General features: G+C 34.9%; 4 protein-coding genes and 1 pseudogene across 5 annotated transcripts; 4 read left to right on the top strand and 1 right to left on the bottom strand.

Annotated features, from left to right (window-relative positions):
• The first annotated feature begins 519 nt into the window (after positions 1-519).
• LOC108483104 (alpha-amylase-like) lies at positions 520-2,324 on the top strand. Its single transcript, XM_017786316.2, has 4 exons — positions 520-779; positions 864-996; positions 1,083-1,867; positions 1,946-2,324. The coding sequence occupies exons 1-4, from the start codon at positions 702-704 to the stop codon at positions 2,195-2,197; spliced, it is 1,248 nt and encodes a 415-aa protein (XP_017641805.1). The 5' UTR covers positions 520-701; the 3' UTR covers positions 2,198-2,324.
• A 723-nt stretch (positions 2,325-3,047) lies between these two features.
• LOC108483102 (pentatricopeptide repeat-containing protein At2g04860) lies at positions 3,048-8,111 on the top strand. Its single transcript, XM_017786314.2, has 3 exons — positions 3,048-6,762; positions 7,404-7,558; positions 7,634-8,111. The coding sequence occupies exon 1, from the start codon at positions 3,215-3,217 to the stop codon at positions 5,300-5,302; it is 2,088 nt and encodes a 695-aa protein (XP_017641803.1). The 5' UTR covers positions 3,048-3,214; the 3' UTR covers positions 5,303-6,762; positions 7,404-7,558; positions 7,634-8,111.
• On the top strand, positions 5,305-7,937 carry LOC128280482 (protein CYPRO4-like; annotated as a pseudogene).
• Positions 8,112-8,281: 170 nt separating the features above from the next.
• Positions 8,282-18,613, top strand: LOC108483105 (photosystem I chlorophyll a/b-binding protein 5, chloroplastic). Of its 2 annotated transcripts, XM_053029183.1 has the most exons (7): positions 8,282-8,622; positions 8,717-8,849; positions 8,918-9,030; positions 9,129-9,233; positions 9,338-9,426; positions 9,508-9,669; positions 18,337-18,613. In XM_053029183.1, exons 1-6 carry the CDS (start codon positions 8,408-8,410, stop codon positions 9,648-9,650), a joined length of 798 nt encoding a protein of 265 aa, XP_052885143.1. In that variant the 5' UTR covers positions 8,282-8,407; the 3' UTR covers positions 9,651-9,669; positions 18,337-18,613. The 2 variants fall into 2 exon arrangements, with proteins under 2 accessions (XP_052885143.1, XP_017641806.2); XM_017786317.2 differs by lacking the exon at positions 18,337-18,613 and having other exon boundaries at positions 8,283-8,622; positions 9,508-9,818.
• Positions 10,085-14,147, bottom strand: LOC108483101 (protein WEAK CHLOROPLAST MOVEMENT UNDER BLUE LIGHT 1-like). Its single transcript, XM_017786311.2, has 4 exons — positions 13,972-14,147; positions 13,667-13,714; positions 12,251-13,049; positions 10,085-12,132 (listed from the first exon to the last, which is right to left on the bottom strand). Exons 3-4 carry the CDS (start codon positions 12,941-12,943, stop codon positions 10,360-10,362), a joined length of 2,466 nt encoding a protein of 821 aa, XP_017641800.1. The 5' UTR covers positions 12,944-13,049; positions 13,667-13,714; positions 13,972-14,147; the 3' UTR covers positions 10,085-10,359.
• Positions 18,614-24,411: the final 5,798 nt, after the last annotated feature.

Raw genomic sequence — 24,411 nt, 5'->3', positions numbered from 1 at the left:
TCACTAAACTATTCAAAAGTTTTTTTTTAAAATCACTAGTCTATTAATTTTTTTTTTAAGTTTGACTAGAGAGCTTCAAGTAACAATTTGACAAATGGTACTTTAGATCTGAACCAATTGATGAGCAGAAAAACATACCTTAGATCCAAGTCAATTTGATTATTAATGTTGGAGATCAGAGAAGAAAGCTACTTGGATTTTGATTCGTAGATTCATAACATTTAAAGTTGTTTCATAAAAAAAATCTAAAATCTAGAAGAGGAGGAGAAAAACTTTGGATTGGTGCAGGTGGTGCAAAAATAGAAGATTAGACTAGAATGACTTTAACAACCTAGTGACTTAAATGAAAAATTTTAAATAATTTAGTGATCATTTTATAACTTTTTAAAATTAAGTAATCAAAACGTAAATTTATCAATAATGTAATGACTTTGGATGGAATTTACCCTTTATTTGTATAGTGGGTGTTATTTTTAAAAATTCATTAACCTTTTAGTTTTTTCCAAGTCCACTAACCGGTCATTACGCAAGAAAACAGAGTGAAAATTCAGAAATTGATCATCATCTTCTCCCCTTCACACGTAGTTCAATTCTTTTCCAACTCCATTAAGTTGAAGAAGACCATTGAAGAGACAGTTTAAATCCCTTAGCTCGCTGCTCTGCTCCCAGAGACGCAAAACAAAACAAAATTAGAGGCAAAAATGCTTACTTCACTTTGCTTCGTATTTATCTTCATCTTTGTCTTTTCCCCTTTCGCAACCCCCACCTTATTGTTCCAGGTAATGTCTATCTTTATCTTCTGCACTTATGATTGAATGTTTTGGGTCTTTGAATTTGGATGCTTTTCTGTTTTTTTCTTTCAGGGTTTCAACTGGGAATCATCCAACAACGCTGGTGGATGGTATAACTTTCTCCAGAGTTCTGTTTCCGATATTGCTAACGCCGGTGTTACTCATGTTTGGCTCCCACCACCCTCCCAGTCAGCCGCTCCCCAGGGTACTCTCCGATTGAATTTCTTCATTCATCACATATGTATAGGTTAACTAATGTGAATGATACCATGAATGAATTTTTATGTTCAGGATACTTGCCAGGAAGGCTATATGATCTTGATGCATCAAAGTATGGATCTCAGGCTGAATTGAAGTCATTAATCGATGCTTTCCATCAAAAGGGAGTCAAATGTGTAGCTGACATCGTCATAAATCATAGAACAGCCGAGAGGCAAGATAACAGGGGTATATATTGCCTCTTCGAGGGTGGAACTTCGGATGATCGTCTAGATTGGGGACCATCCTTCATTTGCAAGGATGATACTGCCTATTCTGACGGCACTGGGAATCCCGACACCGGACTACCCTATGATCCTGCCCCAGACATTGATCATCTCAACCCAAGGGTACAAAACGAATTATCAGATTGGTTGAATTGGTTAAAGACTGAAATCGGATTCGATGGATGGCGTTTCGATTTCGTAAGAGGGTATGCCCCAACCATAACCAAAATCTATATGGACCGAACTTCACCCGACTTTGCTGTGGGGGAGAAATGGGAAGACTTTATTGATGGACGAGAAGAATTACATCGTGCTGCGCTAAAAGATTGGGTCGAAGCCGCCGGAGGCGCAGTGACAGCCTTCGATTTCACTACCAAAGGGGTTCTAAATGATGCAGTGCAAGGGAAGTTATGGCGATTAAAGGACTCCAATGGGAAACCTCCAGGAATGATTGGACTTTTACCTCAAAATGCTGTGACTTTTATAGATAATCATGACACTGGATCCACACAAAACATATGGCCATTCCCATCTGATAAGATAATGCAAGGATATGCTTATATTCTAACCCATCCTGGCATCCCCTCCATAGTAAGTTTTACTCTGCATTTTCTTATTCTTATCATCACTTTCTTAATGAAATGAAAACTTGAGTTTCTTGCTCTGCAGTTTTATGATCATTTCTTCGACTTGGGGTTCAAGGATGAGATCAGCAAACTGGTGGAAATAAGGAATAGGAATGGGATTCAAAGCACAAGCACAGTTACTATTCTGGCTTCAGAATCTGAACTTTATATGGCATCTATTGATGATAAAATCATAATGAAGATTGGGCCAAAGATGGATCTGGCAAACCTTGTTCCTCCCAACTACCAGCTTGCTACCTCAGGGAATAACTATGCTGTATGGGAGAAGAAGTGACAAATTGAAATGATAATTTAAACAAAAAAGTGACATTTGGATTATGTTCCAAACACTGGTCATTGTTGTATCTTTAACCAAAATTCTGGTTTTCTATATAAAGGACAATCTAATAATGTTTGAATCATCACCGCTTTTTTCCTCTATTGCTTCAAATGATTTCTTCAAACATTGAAAGGCCCAATGTTATATCAAACAACAGTTCAAAATTTCAAAATCTTTTTATTTAAAAATAAATTAATTCATTCATGTATTTTAGATAAAAAAATAAATGAATCATTTGATTAAAATTTTATCCCAAATTTAAAAATATCTCATCACATATGAATTCCTACTAGATTGTTATTAATTTTCATCTCCTCATAATTTATTTACTAATATTTTATATACAGGTTAGCTTCTGATTTTTTAATAAAAGTTATCTTAAAAATAAAATGTAAATATGAAATTTTTAACATAAATATTTTATGATATTATCAATAATTCAATTTTAAAAGAGATTTTTAAAGATTTAATATGATTAAACAATACAAAATGTGAAACTAATTTAATAATATAAATAGTAGATATAAATAAAATTATTACTAGTTAAGTTTAGGATTTTTTTGATAATTTTATATTTATAAATAAAGAGTGATAAGTAAAATTTAAGAGAAAATAAAATTTTGAACTTTAGAAGAGTAAAAAGTTTGGTAAAAATATAAAATATTATAATTTAATATTTTATTTATTCAAATTTAAAAATTAAACACATTTCAAAATCAAAATTTAAAAGAATATTTCAAATTAACTTGAATAATTTAATTTATTTAATTTAAAATTCGATTTTTTTAAAATTATTTGAAAGTTAAATCGAATTTTAGCCACCCTACCTCCTACCTCGTTACATCTTCTCGGTTAATAAAGAAAAAGAATTTCTCCTGATATGGAGTGAAATGATCCTTACAAGTCTTGTTATGCACCTTCCTTCATCAACAACAAAAGTAAACTTCAAGGATAAGGGCAAAAGTCCCAAGTATGAGCTTGGGTAATTCATTTGGTCTCTGTTTCTTCCATTCATTACTAAAATCACAGCTTCAAACTAAAACATTGAAATCTTCTTTACTTATTTTTCGTCAGTTACTACAATCCAATTTAAAGCCATCTGATCTCACTTTCTCTCTTCTCATCAAGGCCTCAGCTTCATCTTCCTTTGCTTCAAATTCACTTAAATCTAAGATAGAAGCCAATCAAATACATACCCATTTATTTAAATCCGGCATTATTCAACTTGTGTACGTTAAAACTGGTCTTCTTAACTTGTATGTAAAATTGGGTTGCATTGAAAATGCTCGCTTTTTGTTTGAAGAAATGCCTGACAGAGATGTGGTTGCTTGGAATGCCCTGATTTCCGGGTATTCAAAAAATTGTTATGATATTTTTGCTTTTAATCTTTTCATTGAAATGGTCAGAGAGGGGTTCAGGCCTGAAGCTACGACGTTGGTTGGTTTGGTTCCTTCTTGCGGGACGCTTGAGTTAGCGTTTCAAGGGAAATCTATTCATGGATTTGGAGTTAAAGCTGGGTTAGATAAGGACTCTAAGGTGAAAAATGCGCTTACTTCGATGTATGCAAGATGTGGGGAATTGGAAGGGGCAGAAATTTTGTTTGAAGAAATGGTAGAAAAAAGTGTAGTTTCCTGGAATACCATGATTGGTGCTTATGGACAAAACGGTTTGTTTGATGAAGCGATGGTTTCATTCAATAAAATGAGAGCGCAAGCTTTGGAAGCTAATTCTGTAACACTTATGAGCCTTCTATCTGCTAATGCAGACCCTGAAACACTTCATTGTTTGGCTATTAAAGTCGGTTTTGTAAACAATGCTTCTGTGATTGCTTCTTTAGTTTGTGTATATGCGAAATGTGGAGATAGTGAATCTGCTGAATTGCTTCATAAGTCATTGTCTCAAGAAAATTTGGTTTCCTTGACTGCTCTTGTCTCAAGCTATGCTGAGAAAGGGAACATGGATAAGGTAATACCATGCTTTACTCGGAGTCAGATGCTCGATATGGAATTGGATGAAGTTGCAATGGTTAGCATTCTCCATGGGGTTAAAAATCCTGCTAACATTGCTATTGGACTTGCTTTTCATGGTTATGGAATAAAGACTGGTCTTTTCATACATTGTTTGGTTGCAAATGGGCTAATAAGCATGTATTCAAGGTTCAATGATATAGAAGCTGTATTCTCTTTGTTCTCTGAGATGCAGGAAAAACCATTAATCAGTTGGAACTCGATAATATCTAGTTGTGTGCAGGCTGGAAGAACTGGCGATGCCAAGGAGTTATTTTGTCAAATGAGGATGTATGGACATGTACCAGATGGCATCACCATTGCTACTATGCTATCTGGGTGTTCACAATTGGGTTATTTACAGTTTGGTAAAAAGCTTCATGGTTTTATCCTTAGGAATAATCTAGAAATGGAAGATTTTATTGGTACTGCTCTTATACACATGTATGTCAAGTGTGGAACCATTGAGCTAGCTGAACAAATCTTCAAGAGCATCAAAGAACCATGTTTGGCAACATGGAATACAATGATTACAGGTTATGGTATAGGCGGATTCGAAAATAAAGCATTTAATCACTACACTGAATTGCAAAAAAGAGGGTTAAAGCCTGATAAAATCACATTCTTGGGTGTTTTAGCTGCTTGCATCCACGGTGGTAACGTTGATAAAGGAAGAAGATACTTCCAGATGATGGTAGAAGAATTTGGCATATCACCAAGCCTTCAACACTGTGCAAGCATGGTTGCACTGCTTAGCCGTTGTGGCTACTTTGGGGAAGCATTGTTATTCATCAGGAATATGGAATCCAGGCCAGATTCTGCAGTGTGGGGAGCTTTGCTCAATGGTTGTTGCATCCACCAAGAGGTCAAACTTGGGGAATATTTAGCCAAGAAATTGTATTTTTTGGACCACAGAAATGGTGGCCTTTATGTCTTGATGTCAAATCTTTATGCTTCAAAAGGGATGTGGGATGATGTAGCAAGAGTGAGGCAAATTATGAAGGACACTGGAGGGGATGGCTGTTCAGGAACTAGCCTGATCGAGCTGACTTAATAATGTTGCCGCCAATGTCTTGCAAGAAGAACCTTAGAACTAGCTTGGACCAGGAATGATAAAATAACCTGTAATCTGTTAAATTGCCCATTGAATAACCCAAAAAAGCTTAAATCTCTACCTTCACATTGGCAGTAACACCCCTAAAGCCAAATGGATCACTTTCGAGAAGCTCACATCTTACCCTTCTTGAAAATCATTGGTCTGGATGGAGAAGAAGAGAGTAACGAGGAGGAAAACAAGGAATCTTGGTGCGTTTTGAAGGTTGGTAACAAAATTAAAGTGGAAATGCAGTCGAAAACTTTTAGAGATGAACCTTGGTCGATTTCGTAGCAAAGGGAGTTTGGGCAATGAAGTTTTTTAGTGATGAAGTTTATAGAATCTTTGTTAGAAAGTTTAATGATTGTTTGTTTGAGAATACACATGGGTTTGAGTCTGATGATGCTAACATGGTTAAAGTTTATGGGGCAAATTTTACTGGTTGGGAAATGCCTGAAGCAGCTGATGATTCTATCTGGGAAGATGCTGAGGATGCTTCCTTGAGAGTTTCCCAATCTACGACCCAGTGACGGCAAATCAGGATCTTCGAGGAGTCTGAGGAGGTGGCATATGAAGGGATACAAAGCTTGGCTTTGGGGGTATTGGATCATAGTTTCTTGGTTGGTGATTCTGGTGTCCAAGTTAAGAATTTTGCAAATGGGATTCATGGCAAAGGTGTTTATGTAAGTTACGATCATGGGAATCCAAAGAGTTCTTTGTATTTGGTGCATTTGATGTCAAAAAAAGGTGCTTCTTATGAAAGCTGAGATGAATGTGCTTCTAATGAGTTCTAAGCTCGGGGATTCGGAAGCCTCGCACAACAGGGCTTTATCAGCTGGATATTGAGACCAGAAAGATTGTTACTGAATGGAAGTTCGGGAAAGATGGGGCTGATATTTCAATGAGGTATATCAGAAATGATAGCAAGGGATCACAATTGGAACCCGTCAGAAACCGCATTTTTATGACAATAGGATTTGCTGGTGGATACACTAGACCAAAATGGGATGGTTCAGAATCTTGCTACTAGTTATTGGGTATAAGTGCATCATCAGCGTCCAAGAGGGACTAACTTCCAATGCTTTGCAAGCCCTCGGAATGCTCTACTGTTGTTGGATCTCTCAATGGGAAGATTCAGTTTTATTCAACCAATTCTATGAGACAGGCAAGAACAACTTTTCCTGGCCTTGGGTTTCCCAGGACTCATGTTTATGTTACGTTTGATGGGAAGTATTAGGATCAACTGGTACCTATTTGATCCTTATTTGCACCCTTTTTGGCAACAAGGATGGAAAGACAAAGACAGGTTTTAGTGGGTGTTTGGGGAACAGGATAGAGCTCCACGTTTGTTGAAGCTAACTCCCCTGGATTCACATTTAGCAGGGGCCAATTACAAGTTCAAAAATGCTCAGCTTTCATGGGTAAGCATGCATATACTCTTATTCAGGTTTTAACTTCCTATTGCTTGTGCTTTTAGCTGCTGAGCTGCATTTAATATACATGATGTAGGTATTACTAATTGGCCATCTAATCTTGAAGGAAGTGCTTATTTGGCAGAATATTACCAGTGTCTTTTTTGTTTTTTTAAATTTTGAATAGCTAGCTGGAGTTGTTTGATATCCTTTTGAATTTTGGTTCCTTCGGATTGCATTATTTTTTGATATGTTACTTGCAGCATTGATCCAGTATGTTATTTTATGTGAACTCCGAGGTTAAGGATCTAAAAACTGATCCAGTTTGCGTGTTCCAATTGCACATGTTGCATCAATTTCATTGTCCCCTGGTGGAAACATGATATTTGGATTTGTTGCCTCAGTTGTCTAATATGCTGAATCATTAACATGATTTTGAAGATTCTCCTCACGCTTGATTTGTGAACTTGGTTTTGAGGTCTACACACTTCTCATTTTGTTGCATTCCTTTGTCCAACTTGGTTAAATATCAATATTAAAGCGGCTAGGCCACTTTATTCCCTGGAAATCTAATTACCTCTGCAACATACAATCAACATGCCTTTTATGCCATCTCTATCCTTAAAAGTTCTTTAATCAAGTTTTTTCAGTTCAAGTTTCATCGAGTGCCACTACTAAAGGATGATGAATGGCATGAGGATTGAGGAGGGTGGAAAGGACTATAGAGTACGGAAAGACTCCATTGTCACTTAATAGATAGCGTACATAGTGCTTGCAACAGTTCCTCTCCCCTTTTAGGTCTCAGGTTGTTGTTCTTTCCAACATTTTCTTAGTTTCACAAATGAAAACTTCTAATCATTTGTGTTGCTGCATGACACAGGTCACCAAGAACAGGAAGCAAGAGCACCATCTAGTCGGAACGGTAGGCAAGTTTAGTGTAATATGGGACTTCCAACAGGTGAAAAACGGATCTCACACATGCTACCATATTCACGAGGGTTTGAAGAGCTGTTAGAGTCCTTACGGATGACTCCATTGTTGACAATCGTTTCGTGCATGATAAGTTTGCAGTCACTGACTCTCATGAAACCCCACTAGTTGTTGCCACCCCTCTAAAAGTCCGTTCGTTCAGCATTTCAAGCAGGCAGTTATTTGTTCCACTACCACTCTTCCCTAATTTGTAACTTTCCGAATTTTACCAAAGAAGTCGCTGCTGCATTTGTAGAGCTTCTCAACTGTATTTTTCTTTTCTCAATTGTTATTTTCCTTGTTAGATTAAGCTGGCTTGCATGTGTATCTGGCAACACTACTACTGTAATGATCTCCCTTTTGCTAGTTAATTGTTGTTACTATAGTTTTATTTAGTTGTAAAGGTAGCAGTTATGGGTTCAAAAGTGAATGGCTATGCTGGTTGATATCTTTCAATAGGTCCAATAATCCATATATCCAAACCCAATGGCTAGGAAGGGGCGAGTGGGTCTGTGTTATCATGTTTTCCACATATGGTGCCATTTTCTATATATTTAACTGTAATAATTTTTTAATGATGACGTGGACGCCATAAATGCCTCCAATAAGATTTACTGATAAGCAAACATAAAAAGAAATACAAAAGAAGAAAGAAGAGGAAAATAAGGAAACAATCAACACAACAATGGCGGTTGCGGTTGGAAGAGGCTTCCTTGTTCAACCTTGTTCTTATTCTTCTTCACCCACATTTCACAACAAAATATACAAACCCTCGTTGGGCTCAGCAACCACATTTTGGTCTACTTTTGCCCCTCAGCGTTATCCACAAGTTGCAGTTCAAGCTCAGCAGCGACCAACATGGCTCCCTGGACTTGACCCTCCGCCATATTTGGATGGAACGTGAGCAACTGTTCCATATGAAGTTCCCTACACAATAATAGAATTTACACTGGTTTCAGTTTTTGACCTTCTTTTTGTTGTTTCGTAAATCCAGTTTGGCTGGTGATTATGGGTTTGACCCTCTTGGCCTAGGAGAAGATCCCAAGAGCTTGAAATGGTTTGTTCAGGCAGAGTTGGTCCATGCTCGCTTTGCCATGGCTGGAGTTGCTGGAATTCTATTCACTGATGTAAGTGATTCTTCCATGGATTACTGTTATTGGGGCTTGGTGGAACTTATTCACTTTATATTTTGCAGTTACTACGCGTTACAGGGATCAGCAATTTACCAGTTTGGTATGAAGCTGGTGCAGTGAAATTTGAATTTGCCAGCACAAGAACTTTGATTGTTGTTCAGTTTCTTTTAATGGGGTAGATACTATATACGCCACAATTTTCTTATCTAGTTAGTAAAAAAATATGCATTTTGTATATAGACTAATTGCTTGGTTTGATGTTGATGAGGACAGGTTTGCTGAAACTAAAAGATACATGGATTTCATTAATCCAGGTTCTCAAGCCAAAGAAGGATCTTTCTTTGGATTGGAAGCTGCACTGGAGGGTTTAGAACCTGGGTATGTTTTTGAGGATCCTTAGACAATCATATCCCATTAGCTGCTTGAATCTCTAAAAATGGAAATCAAACTTAAAGAGACTTTTTTGTTTTCATGGTGAACAGCTACCCTGGAGGTCCACTGCTAAATCCACTTGGTCTGGCCAAAGATATTAAAAATGCTCATGAATGGAAGCTGAAAGAGATAAAAAATGGTCTGCTTTGCCTATTTCCTCCATCATTATTGTGTGTGTGTGTGTGTTTTCATTTTGTTCTGAAACCAGGTGTCCATGCAGGAAGACTGGCGATGATAGCCATGCTAGGCATCTTTGTGCAAGCTTATGTGACACATGCAGGTCCAATTGATAACCTTGTAGAGCACCTTTCAAATCCATGGCAAAAGACCATCATTCAAACCCTTGCTAACTCTACTTCTTGAACCTCAAAACCAAATGCGGGTCTGTCTTCTTCACTTTTGCCATTGGCTTATACTTTGATGCAAATGTAAATTACTCCTACTTCCCCATTTTTATTACCATTTATTCTTTGTTCAACTGCTGTAAGCAATAGAAGATTTATGATTTCAAGGCCTAAAGCTGGTAAACAATGGCATCCAAACAGGGCTTTCACAAAAATGGAATACTAACAACAATATCGATACCAATCGAGTTAAAACTTGTAAACCAATTACTTTTAAACATGACATATGTAATAAACACGAAAATAGATTAATGAATATAATATAACAATTTTAACACGATGGATCATTTATTTCAGGTTTATGTTTACATAGTTAACAGAAAAAATAAACGAGCAATACATATACACAAATTACCCTATGTATGGGTTATTAACTTCTTAAAATTAACATGATTATGAATAAGGCAAAGAAGACAAAGTTGTTTTTCATTCATAATGAACTTCAGTTTATATCAAAGCCAATAGAGAATAGAACCACCTTTATTCTTAAGATTCTCCAGCCATACAACCCTTCTCAGTAAGCAAGAATATATCCTCAACTTTATCATACATCAACGAATCAATAGAATTTACACTGAGAGTAAACCCTTTGATGAACATTAATGGCCACCTTAACAACCAAGAAAAGAAAAAGAAGAGAGGTGAAATCACAATACCCAAGAAGTTTACTAGGTTTTGGACTTGGTTTTTGAAAAGCTTGCCTTTTTTCTGGAGAAGAACATGAAAATCTTGGGGAAGAGTGACTTTTTCTTTTTCTTTACAACCACTGTCTCTGGGGATGATTCAGATTCTTTGTTATGCCCATAGATTGCCTTGGAGGTATCCAGAGTGCTGGAAGGAGACATGGTTACAGGTTCAACCTTATTACTTTGTCTCTTTCCCTCAAAACTTGACCTTGGAGGGTTTCCTCCATGACTTGATCCAGAAGCCTTTCGGCGCTTCTCATGTTTAGCCCTCCATTGTCTCAATTCCTGTTCTACACCTAACTTCCCTTCCTTGGCCTTCTCAGCCTTCTCCAAAGCTATTTCTAGTGCTTTCTTTCTTTCAGCCATCTCTCGATTTACTTCTTCCAGCTTTACCAAGCTTCTTGACTGGGATTGCTTAGCTTCCTCGATTTGAGAAACGGTAGCTGCCGCGATCATGCTGGCCTGTTCCTCTACCTCATATGCACGTTTTCTAAGGTCATAGTACTCTTCTAAGGAAAGAACTACACTATCTGATGAATCCACATTATTGATGTCTTGCAATGTTTCGATAGCAACTAAAGCTGACTCCTTTGAAGCCTTAACTGCCTCTATCTCCTTTTCAACTGCAAGTAATCTACTCTCCAAGGTACCTGCTCCAGCCTTTGCTTGCTCAGCCTCTTCATTTAATTTGCTTAGCTCTTGATTAGCCATTTCAACAACTGACTTGGCCTCATCAGCCTCTTGTGCTGCCTGCTGCAGTAGTTTGGTTAGCTCCACCATTTTATCTCTGGCCTCTTTTTCTTTCATGCTTTCTCTTTGCTTCATGGAGGCAAGAGCAGACTTTTCCTTTTCAAGCTCTGATTCCAATGAAACAGCAATCACCTTCAAAGAATCCACTTCTGTAGTTGCTTTTTCTATTTTGAGCTTCACCTCTTCAAGTTCCTTCTTTGCTGAAGCAACCGCAGCTGGTATATCAGTGTGAGTTCTATTCTCTGGTGTCTGTGACGCATCGCTGAGGTATCCATTATTTTCCAACTTGGACTTAGATTCCAAATAAGCAGCTAATTCAGCTTTCAAATCAAGTAGCAGTGCTGAAGCAATGTCTAGCTTTGGTTTCATGTCTTTTTCTGATTGGATTTGCTGATTGAGTCTCTGGAGCTCCTCTTCAGCCTGTTTTAGTTCCTTCTCCCAATAGTGAGTATCTTGGTCTCTGGCCATGGCCGCTACAATTCTTTTCTCTTCAGCCCCCACATGGGTAGCCTGTGCAGACTCTAAAGACTCCTTTGTGGCCATCATATCTATAGTCATTCCTTCCACTGTCCTCTCAACCTCTTTTGAAGAAGATTTGGCCTCTTCAGCTTCCTTAATGGCTATATCTCGCTCAGTCACCATAGAAGCATATCCCTTTCTTAATGTTTCCAACTCTTCGTTAACAGATTCCAGCTCCACAACAGCAGCAGCATGCCTAGCTTTAGCAACCTCAAGCTGTTGCTTTGCTGCAACACTAGCCTCATCACCAATCCCTTGTTCCATCTCCTCCGCTCTGAGCATAGCGAGTACAGAGTCTTGTCTTGCCTGATTCTCTTCATTTTGTGCTTTCTCCAGGCTTAGCTTTAGCTCATTTATTTGTCTAATTGTGCTGTCCAGCTCTTGTAATACTTGCATTTTTGCCTCTTCAGCATCCACTAACCGATTCTTATACACAACCATATCCTCCTGTAGTTTCTCAAGGTCCTGGACTGCAAGCTTGCTTCTCTATTGCCCAGCCAAAAAAAATTACATTTAGCAGACATGAACAAGACAAAAACATATTGCAACAACATAGAATTTCTTTTAACATAAATACCACTATAAATATGTCTAATTAATATACCTCAACAGTTTGTGTTCTATTGGATTTCCATCTAACAATTCCTCCAAACTTGGAACCTGCTTCTTTAACAGATTCAAAAGTTGCAGCTGTATCAATATGAACTTTATTTAAATCACCTTCTTTTGTCAGTGTTGAAGTACCAGATTTTGGGGATTCAAAACTAGAAGTGATAATCCGTTTACGAGGCAAAACAAGATTACGGACTTGGACTAGATGATCGCCCTTTTTAGCATCTTCTACCTCAGAGTCATTGACCTTGGGAGAACTTCCAAGAGAACCATTACCTTGACTCTGTTGTCCATCCAAAGTATCTTTTATGGATCCATCAGCAGAATTATTGGAGGAAGCAGAAGGCAAAATCATGTCATTGTCACCATCGACAACAGCTTGTTGAAGTTTCTGACCATCAGAAACACCATGTGTACCTTCAATAGCAACCGTGGTGACATCTATAGGGGGTGAAGAAAGCTCACTGGCTGGTGCTATATGGTCATTTTCAGAATCTTCAACACCAGTATTTTTAGATAGATTTTCATCTGAACTCTCATATATTCTTCCAGACCTAGAACCTTCCATCATTCTACTCTGTAGATCTATCTCAGTTTGATCAATAACAACTGATGAAGCTAAAGCTGCATTATCTATTATAGGCTCTACTTGTGCTGCATTTGGATCAGGCTTAGAACTTTCCATTACTGACAAATGACTTTAAAGAGGATAAGGAAGAATCTAAACAATATATCTCTTCTGCTTGTACATTCCGCTTATGAGAAAAATGGGAAGGGATCTGGCAAGGTGTCTGTAACCAAGAAAATGGAAACCATGTAAGAGGCAGGTAAAAAAAGAAAAAAAAATCACAACAAATCACTTCCTAAAAAAAAATCACAACAAATCACTTCCTAATCCATCCAATTCTTGAGAAAAAAAAAAGAGATGAAGCTAATATGAAAACTTGAAACATATGTTTAGCAAACACATCATCAATAATTAATCATATCAGAATGAATCGACAATTTCAAATAAAAATATGGGGGTAGCTCTTTAACACAGCACATAGACAGACTTCTTTACCTTGAATGAAATTCAAACTGCATAAATCCAATCCAAATTCATAAATAGAAGCATCTCTATTTCTCAATCCCATTGTTTTCCGACTAGTAGATAAACAATTTTAGCATAACATTACCATAATTTAATCAAAATTTAACTTTTTCTTTCCCCCTAATATTTTGGAAGTTCACTTCTTTTTCAGAAGAATCAATAATCATAACTATATTTTGAGATAAGGACACAAATTATCATCTAGAAAATCTGCTAATCCTGCATTTAATTGCAAAAGGTTGTACAAAGTAAAATAAAAGAAAATCAAATTAAATTAAATTAAATTCTAAAAAATAAATGTAAATGAAAGCTTACGGGAAAGGAAGCTCAGGTAAGCCAAATCGATTTCAATGTCGCTTGTTTCTGCAATAAAACAAAGCAAAAACAAAAAGATGAGATTAAATGAAGAAACTAAGCTTGTGATCTCAGTAAACGTTAAAATAAATTCATTCAACTCGAATCCCATGCAATTTCAAAATTCTAAGAACTTCATTTCCAGATAAAAAAAAATAAACGAACGGTTTGCCGCTTAATTATTTGATTGAATCATAGATTAACAGAAAGCTAATTGACAAATTTCATTTCATAAAAGAAGAAGAAGAAGAAGGAAATGAAGTTACCCGGATTAACCAGAAACAAACAGACAGAAAATGGAAGGGATCCATTGTTAATGATTTCTTAAAAGATTCAGACGCGAAAGTTAAGCAAAAAACAACGATTGTGAATGGTTTATTTTGTGACACGTAAAATCCATGCAGTTTATTTATTTTGAGAAAATTATTCGTTTTCTTCTTACATTCATTATTCCTTTTTGGTTTGTATAAATAAGTTTCAATACAATTCCATTTACCTTAAATAGGACCGCTCTAACCTCTGATTCTAACACTGTTGTTTGATAAATTAAGTTGAAAAATAAATATTGAAATTTTAGTATTACTTCAAATTTAATTAGATTGTTTTAGATTTTAATATATATATATATATATATGCTATTTTTATCTTTAATTCTTAAATATTTCACTTTATTCTAAATAAAAATTCTAAAGTTCTATAAGATAATATAATATTAAAATAAATAAATAAAATTATTTGGAAATATTTTCCATTAATTGAAAATAACTTACCTTTTAGGAAAAATATCTTTTTATTTATAAATTATCCTAATAGTCACTCAAGTTTTAGGCATTTATGTTTTGATCATCCATTTTTTAGTCACTCTTATTAAATCAATTATAATTTATAGTTAAAATATCTTTGTTTACCAAATGGAATGTTGGTATAATAATAACTTTAGCTCTCAATGTTTATATATTTTGTTAATTTAGTTCCAATTTTAAACATTCAACAAATTTAACCTCAATATTTATACATTTTATCCTAATTCTAAAAATTAAAAAAACATTATAAATAAAAAATTCAAAAATATAAAAAATAATTATAGAATTAAAAATTATTAAAATTTTAAAAATCTTATAAAATATTCAAATTACATAAAAGTGTTATCATTGATTATATTATTTAAATATATATTTTTTCATTAAAGTTTAAGAAATGGTTAAAAAAACTAGTTTATTTCGATGGGATGTATTGATTGTATTTAATATTAAATATATATTTATATAAATGAGGAATTTTCAAACTAATTACAAAGCACCATGTGTCAAGTGAAGTTATCATAAGTAAAGAATAAACCACATGGTGAAAATGATAACATTATATTTGTGTCATAATTATTTTTCCCTATTTAATTAAGATATAAATAATAAAAATTTTATATTATCACTAATTAAGTTAAAATAATTAAGGATAACCTTAAATGATTATCTTATCTCTTAATTAATTAATTGATAAGAGATAAATACTAAATAAAAGAGTTTCGTATTTAGATTCGGCTAGTGGACAGGTGGAGGTGATCTGAGGGTACGGTTTAGATATGACGCATGTTGGGCTGGTGAATTGGCTTGTAAGGAGTTGATGGAGGAGTGGGATAGTAATCAATGTTTTAATTTAATAAGAGAAATTTTCCATGTGAGAGAATCAAGGTAAAGGTGGAAGAATTTGATTACTTACCTTGTGGCTAATGATAGGATTCGGGTTGAAGGGACAGAGGGGGTTAAACGAGTAGCACTAGACTAATTTGTCAATCTTTTTCGGTCATCTTGGCCAAGGGAGAGCTTGAAGATGCTCATGGCAATTAAGCCTTCTATTACGTAGTCCATGAATGATGTGCTATGTACTCCCTTTACAACTAAGGTAAGTATATGGATTCTTCTAAGGCTCTAGGTATTAATGGTTTTCTAGGTTTATTCTTTCAAATTTTTTAGGATCTTATTAGTTGTTATGTGGTTGATCTTTTCCTGGGCTTGTTGAATGGTTTGGTTGGGATGGGTTTATTGAATAATACAATTATTATTTTGATCCCGAAAAGGAAAGATCCTGTAAATATGTCACACTTTTGACCGATTAGTCTTTGTAGGGTTATCTATAAGATTGTTTCTAATGTGCTTTCTAGCCAATTAAAAGTGGTCCTTCCTCATTGCATTAGCCAAAATTAGAGTGTATTTGTGCCGAGTCATATGATACATGATAATGTTTTAGTGCTCAAGAGTTGATGCATTATCTTCAGTGCTCTACGAATGACCCTAATAAGGGTTTTGCGGTTAAATTGGATATGAGCTAGGATTATAACCGTGTGGAATGGAACTTCCTGGCATAGGTTATATATCAAATGGGCTTTTATCAAAGGTGGATTGAACTTATTATGTAGTGTGTGACTTTTATCTCTTATGTGGTTAAATATATCGATTTGATTTTAAAGACCTTTTATCTTAAGTGAGGCTTGCAATAAGGGTTTCCTTGTCTACCTATTTATTTTTTCTTTGCATGGAGGCCTTTTCTACAATTTTGATTAAGGCCCAAAGTGAAAAATGAATTAGGGGTATTTGAGTTAGTCAGAATAGCCCTTAGGTTAATCATTTATTTTTCATGGACAATTGTTTACTCTTTGTTTAAACTAGAATGGAAGAGGTGGATGCTTTAATGGAAATCTCGTTACTATTTGAGAATGCTTGAGGCTAAAAGGTTAATGTAGAAAAGTCTACGGTCTATTTTAGCCTGAACACTAGACTAAAGGATAGGGGAATAATAGCCAATTCATTGGTGATGCATGTGCTTGATTTCTCGGAGGTGAATTTAAGGCTTCCCTTGTTGGTGGGTAGGAATAAAACATCAGCTTTCTAGCAGGTCCTTGAAAAGATCTCTACTTGTATTTAGAGTTGGTTCAAGCAGGTTCTATTGTATGGGGGTAAATAGGTATTTATCAAGGCGATTTTTCAGTCGATTCCCACTTATGCTATGTAACAACCCGATTTAAACCCTAGTAGGAACAGTGGATTCGAGACCACAAATCTGAGTCAGAAAAATATTTTAATATCATTTTTCGTGTTTACAGCATGATATTTGATATGTGTGAAAGTTTCGTATGAAAATTTTATCGATTATGTGTTTAATTGGATAAAAGGACCTAATCGCAGAAAATGCAAAAGATGTGTAATATTTGTTAAAGTGTCGAATTGATTTGTCTTTATATATGTGGGGTCCTTATGATGCAATTATACCATTGAATTAATGCATGGACATAGTTGGACAGTAAGGCTAATATGGTAAATTTGGTGTTATAATCATCCATATAGCCGAAGGTTGAGAGAAAAATAAGAGAAAAATATAGTTTAGGTTGGTTTGGTTTTAGGTTGCTTATAGGCTCCGGGCAAATTGGGCTTTCTACAATGATGATTTTGAGTTATGTCATTGTTGATTTTGTGAGCTTTGTGATGTTAATTGATGAAAAATGAAAGTCATATGTTAAATTAATATGTTTTGTATTTGAATTTTTGATGAATTTGAGTAATTTGGCTAAATTGTGAAAATGATATTTGGAGGGACTAAAATGTAAAATAAATGAAATATGTGGGCTTATATGAACTACATGAATATTCGGCTAAGTATGTGTATAAGGAAATTATGTGTATTTTGTGATTTTATGAATTAGGGACTAAAGTATTAAAATGTGAAAATATGAGGGCTAATTTGTAAAATACCCTAAATATGTGTAAATCGATTGAATTGAATGATTTGGTGCATAAAAGAGTTAAATTTTAATGTGTATAGATTAAGAACCAAAGAAAACAGAATTAGATCGGGGGAAATCGAAAGTAGTTGAATAGCCGTTCATTTCCTTTAATTCTCGTACTAGGTAAGTTGATATGCAAATAAATGTGTTTGAATTGAATTGTTATTGCTTATGTGTTAATGAATAATGATGAATGGCTATTTTGATTTGAATATGAGAAATCCGAGAAAGTTTCGATAATATGACGACGTCCGAAAAGTCCCGTACGAACTATAGGAATAGTTAGATACATATGTCATGACATAGGATTTCAATATGTGTTTTCTTGTAAGACCACGTCTGGGACGTTGGCATCGATTTGAGATTTAAGTGTAAGACCATGTCGGGGACATCGGCATCGCATTTGATTTCGTGTAAGACCCTGTCTGGGACAGTAGCATTGATATTTGATTACATGTAAGACCATGTCTGGGACGTTGGCATTGTACAAGCTTTCTGAGCTATCCGCTTATCCTATTTGATTCCATACGGTTCAACGGGCATTTTCGAGAAATATGTGATTGAATGAATGAATAACTGATTAGGTACGTTGAAATGTGTTCAACATTTGTTAATGTGAAGGAAGTATATGTGCAAGTGATGATATGCGATTCAAAAATGAGAAAATATACCATATGTGCAAATGAATTAGAAATATATGAAATGTATATGAACTATGAGGTTTGTGATAGTATTTAACTATGGAGTATATGTATTTTATGATGCTTATATGCTTAAAATGATAAGTTTATTTGTATATGGCTTACTAAGCTTTTGAAAGCTTACTTTGTGTGTGTTTGCATTGTTTTTATTTTAGATATCGAAGCTACTGGAAGCTCAGTGATCGTCGAGGATCATCACCACACTATCAAATGTTATTTTGGTACCTTTTGAACATATATATATATATATATATATATATATCAAAGTATGGCATGTATAGGCTAGGATTAATGTGGTATGTTTTGAGATGTGTATATCTAGCAATTTAATATGGCTTGATTATGAATGAATTTTGGTATATGCTTTGTGTTCAAAAATAATATGTTTTAATGCGTTTATGAATGGCCAAATGAAATGGTCAATTTTGGTAAGTTTTATGATTGATTTTGGGAAGTTGAAATGATGAGAAATGCTATAAATTGAAATGGATTAATATGATGTATGAATAATATGCTTTTGATATGAAGTTAGTATATTGAATTGGTATGTCTAAATTGGATTTGTATATGAGAATGAATGATGATATTATGGTTCAATTGGCACATGATTTGGTATGTTTTTGAATGTCTTTGAGACATGATATATGCTTGTTTTGATGCTTGTAGGGATGACCCAAATTGGGTGGCAAAATGGTCTTGTGAATGGCCTATTTTGTCCACACAGTCAGAGACACGGGCGTGTGTCTCAGCCATGTGCGACACGGTCATGCTATATGGTCGTGTGTCCCCTAGGGTACCCTTTTCAATTAAGGCAGTATACCCTACAGTTTTGACATGGCCTAGACACAAGGGCGTGTCTGGTGGCCGTGCGAGGCACACAGCCTTGATACATGGGCGTGTGCGGCCATTTCAAAGTGTTTATGGGCTAGACACATGGGCATGTGGTCAGCCATGTGACCCAAGTTAGTTTCGACCACGACGAAGGCACACGGGCGTGTCTCCGGCCGTGTGGTACAAGTCAGTATGTACACTCTATTTTCACGCAGTCTATGACACGGGCGTGTTTGGTAACCGTGTAAGGTAAACTGCCTGTTCACACGGGCGTGTGCCCCTTGAAATGTTGAAAATTTTCTAAGTTCTTAAAATGTTTATATATTACAGATTTAGTCCCGAATGTATGATTAAAGCTTTATATGCTTGATTTGAATACATATGGAATGTGAATGAATGATATTGACTGAAATATGAGGTCTATTTGTTCTGAATTAAGTTATAAGTTCGGCAATGCCTCTTAACCTATTCCAGCGACGGTTACGGGTTAAGGGTGTTACATGCTATCTCTATTTATTCTTGATGGTGTACTAGAAGCCATTAGACAATTTTGGTTGGTGAGAGGGAAGGAAGGATGCGGATGGTCGATGTTAGCTTATAACCACTTGTGTTAGTTGAAGGGGGTGGGAGGATTGGGTTTTCTTGACTTGAGGGGTTTTAACTTAGCACTCTTAGGTCAATAGGTGTAGTAGTTGGTCAATCATAAAAATACTTTTTGTTGTAAAGCCTTTAGTGTTAAATATTTTCTCGAGGGACATGTCTTTAACACGAAAAGAGTAGAAAAATGTCATATGCTTAGTCGAGTATTCTTGTTGTAACACCCTACACCCTACCTGGTCTTCGCATCCTAATGTGCAATGCCAAATTACATTACCAAAGCAACTTAGTCTATCTCATTACAATATCACAAAATTTAGTTCATAAATACAAATAAATTCAATTTAAACACCAATCATATTCAGACATCCATTCATAATGTTTAGGATTCAATTTCATCATTTTACGGAGTTATGTAAGGTCAAATTTAGAGCTAGGACCCAAATCCAAATCCAAATATCAAATTTCAATGTTGTGTTTCGAGACATAGAGAACCATGTCTCGAGACATAGAGAACGATGTCTCAAGATAGGCTTCCCCTATTTTTAAACCCCTAACTTTGATGTGTTCATGTCTCGAGACTTAACTCCTTTGTTTTGGACTTTTTGGTTTGTTGTTTAGGTGTCTCGAGACAAACGGGTTCTTGTATCGAGACTTAGTAGCTATTGTTCAACGTGTCTCAAGACCATTCTGTAAAAATGTTTGGAAAGGCTTTTTTGTTTGTGTTGTCTTGACACAATAGCCTTATTGTCTTGAGACCAATTGGAAAATATTGCCAAAATGCAATTTTACTCCACTCTATAAGGATGCCAACTCATTCCTATATGAAACCATATAACACTTAATTATCAATTAACAATTCATTTAATTTAAATGACCTTATAAGGCCCCAAATACCTAGGTACATGCCATTATAACTCACAAACATAATGGAACTTTACAAAGATTTAGCTTAGTCGAGATGTGAGACCTGGATGCTATTAACTCTCTCAATCAGTCCAAACCTAGTCGCCATCTGCACATTGAAACAAACAATTCACACGCTGCCAAAAAATCTCAGTTGTGCTTATATAATATGACAACAATTCTTCTATGTGATAAACAAATATCAAGCTACTAAAACAATTATAAACAATATATGGTATAATTACTACATCACAATATTGTTATTTAATGATTTCTTAAGATCGTCGTGATTCGATGTATGTTTCGTATAGTACATATTGTTATGCTCTTAAGACTCTTTTCCCATAATCTCGCATGGTCTTTCACATGCTATTCAAGTTTTCATAATTAATGTCAATTATCAAATAGTATTTTACCATTTTCATAGTCATAACACATATCATTTTTATATTATTTAACATTTCATACTTGTATTATCATCCCTATTATCAAGACTGGATACGCAAATTAATCCACCATCACACCAATATAAAATGCACACAGGGCTCATTGGTATGTTCTCGCGGGCGCCTAGTGCTCTAGAGAACTATCGAAGTAATATACAACTGACATTAAATATATTTGCACCCAGTGCGCATCAATACATCCGAAGTAATATGCGCTCAACACTTATCGGTATAAACCAAAGTAATGGTGCCCAACACTCACGGAACATAACCAAAGTAAGATGTGACTGAACTAAGTAACTTTGTATAACAAATCCTATGACATACCAACTATACATGTAACTTTATCTGATACTATTAATAGTATTGGATCTGATGCCTTAACTGTAGTATTTTCATTTATTTACATTTTTATCTTTTTGAATAAATTGGTTTAATAATAATATTCATTAATTACATGGATACCCTTTGTATATTGTCCTCGATGTTTTGTAAGCAAAGCAAAATGGAAACAAATATTGACTCACTGGTTATCTATCGTTTAACTAATACCAAGCGGTATTATGTGGTCAGATAGTAATACGGAAAGACAACTTGTATTAGTAGATGAACCTACACATGTACTTAGTCTAATCAATTTTCTGAGTAAACTGATTGAAAGACTAATTTGTCATCTGTCAAGTCTAATTGGGGAGATGCTTTTTCTTGAGCATAAAAGTGAATGACTCCTAGAAGATATAGACATAGATGTGATTGATTGGACTGACAATACATCAGACAGGACCCAAGTAGAATAAATCCTAGATCTTATTCACTTATAACATTCAAAGTGTGGCATACTTTAATCCTAAGTGGATGCTTGATGATGTATGTATGACTCGTATACTTTGATACAAGTAAAAGTTTAAGTAAAAAGATAAGAAATTGAAAGCTAGTGTGTTGGGTGTAGACTTTTGTTGTATGTTGCATCATTCACAATAGTGGAATTCGTAGTCCAACTAATAGGTAAATTATATCCTCTCATCGGCATTACATGATAGATGAAAATTAAAAGTGGTCATGGGTTGTTTGTCTTTGTGATAAATGACTTAATTACTATTTGATAGTAATTGGTTTTTAATGAAGGAAGATGTAATGGTTACCAAGAGATAAATAAGATCATATTGGGAGAATGGATTTATTTCAAAGAGATTAAGAATATCTTATAAGGGTAACATGTTGATCACAAGGTCAGTAGACGAGCACTGATTAAGTAGCTTTCATAAGAGTATATAATTAGGGAGAACTCAATTATGATATTATAATGGAATGATTTCGCAACTAAATAAGTTTATAGTTAATAAGAAAAAAATTAAAACTTAATTATAAATTATTTGAGCCCTAATTACATATGTCCAATTGATCCCTCTGCTAGCTTATTGAAATCAGAAATGAATTGCAAGTAGAACCAAATTAACAGAAATGAATAGAAATGATGAAATTAGAGAAATGAGTCACATTCACAAATGAATGTTTTTTAGTATAGAAATGACTTGAGAATTGCTTTAAGGCTTTTGAATTATTATTTAATTAATTAAATAATTGAAGTTTGAAAATGAAATTAAATTGATTAGTCATTATGAATCCATTGAATATAAAAATTACATATGATGGTCGCAAAACTAGCTAATAATTTGATTTAAGGCAAGCGCACCTATCAAACAGTAGTATAGTTATGGTAAGATCGGAATATCGTATTCATGAGGACTAAAAGTACTAGTAGTTACTCTCTTTTTATTATCTAGCCTAAGAATTTAAGGGTGTTTTTAAACTAAACTGATTTTCTAATTTATCTAAGATCACAACAGAGGCGAAAGTTGGAAAATACCTTAGGAAAACCAATTGAGAAGACAATACCGAAGAAAGAATCCACCTAGACTCACTTATTACCCTTGACTTAGACGATTTATTCACTTAACTTATTCCGTAGAAATCCCTAATTTATGTTAATATCTCTCTCGAGACTAAGAACAACTGACTCTAGGTTGATTAATTGAAATCTCTTTCTAATTAAAACCTCTATTGTCTCATTAACTCGATCTATGGATTCCATTATTAGATTTGACTCTAATCTGGCAGATTTATGTCGTCCTATCTCTAGGATTGCATTCAACTCCACTTAATTATGAAAAATCTACTCTTAAACAGGGACTTTTGCTCCACTAAATAAGCACATCAAAAACCTGGATTAATATCCTGAAATATTAAAGCAAGAATTAAAACTCATAATTAAGAATAAGAACAAGTATTTATCATATAAATCAAAGCATAATAAGATTTGTTATAAGGTTCATCTCCCTTAGGTATTTAGGGAGTTTAGTTCATGATAATAATGGAAAACATCTTAAAGTTTGGAAGACAACAAAACATAAAGAAAACCCAAGAACTTCTAGGATGGAAATCTTCAGTCTTGATGTAAATCCTAGCTCCGAGGAGATTCCGATGGCTAATCGCGAGTATTTTCTACCTCCAACTCTGTGTATCCCTCTTAATCCTCCTCTAGGGTGTTTATATAGGCTTTAAAATGCTTCAGAACCCCCAACTGAATAGGACTAGGCTTAGGCTCGGTAGAGACACGGTCGTGTGCCATGCCCGTGTGAAGGTGCTCAGACCGTGTGCAATATTGAGTTGGTTCTTAGTCGACACAGCCATGACACACGGGCATGTGGTCTACCTATGTGTCACACACAGGCGTGTGGATCACCCGTGTGGAAGTGCCTAGGCCATGTGAAACACTGATTTAAGCCCAATTTGCCCCTTTTTGGCCCGTTTCTCGCTCATTTTGCTATCCTAAGCTCTCCTGAGTATAAAACATGAAATTAAAAGATTAAGAGCATCGAATTCACTAAAACCAATGAGAAATCATTCATAAATATGCCAAGCATGGGGTAAAAATATGTATAAATTACGGTTTATCAAATATCCCCACACTTAAGCATTTGCTTATCCTCAAGCAAAATCCTCAACTCACAATCAAAATAAATTCTTCTCAATTTATAATTCTCATCAATAATGTTTCAAAATAATTCACAAGTAATCATACATTGAAAAATTAACTAAAAGAACATTAAGGTTTCAAATAGTCAAAGTTGATCATTTTAATCATAAAATTTTAGACGTCCCTATTTATCTAAGTAATTATCTTTTAATTCCAAATTGACAAGGGTTGATATTCTCACTAAAGATTCACTCAAATAACTCAAAATGTTTAAGTTTAATAATCCAGCACTCAATAGTCAAACATGAAAAGTTATTACCATAAGCTTGCATGAAAATCAAATCTCCACCATATTGAATGAGATGATACACAAATCAAAAGGTTTTAAGCAGGGTTGTAATAGGGTTTGGGTTAAAGGTGTGGATAAAGGCTGCAAAAGAGGGTTAGAATCGATATTAATTTAATAAATTACC

Source organism: Gossypium arboreum, chromosome 1 (assembly GCF_025698485.1).
Source record: "Gossypium arboreum isolate Shixiya-1 chromosome 1, ASM2569848v2, whole genome shotgun sequence".
Classification (NCBI taxonomy): Eukaryota; Viridiplantae; Streptophyta; class Magnoliopsida; order Malvales; family Malvaceae; genus Gossypium; species Gossypium arboreum.
Note: the sequence above shows the minus strand (reverse complement) of the source record. Positions and strands in the feature narration are given on the sequence as shown.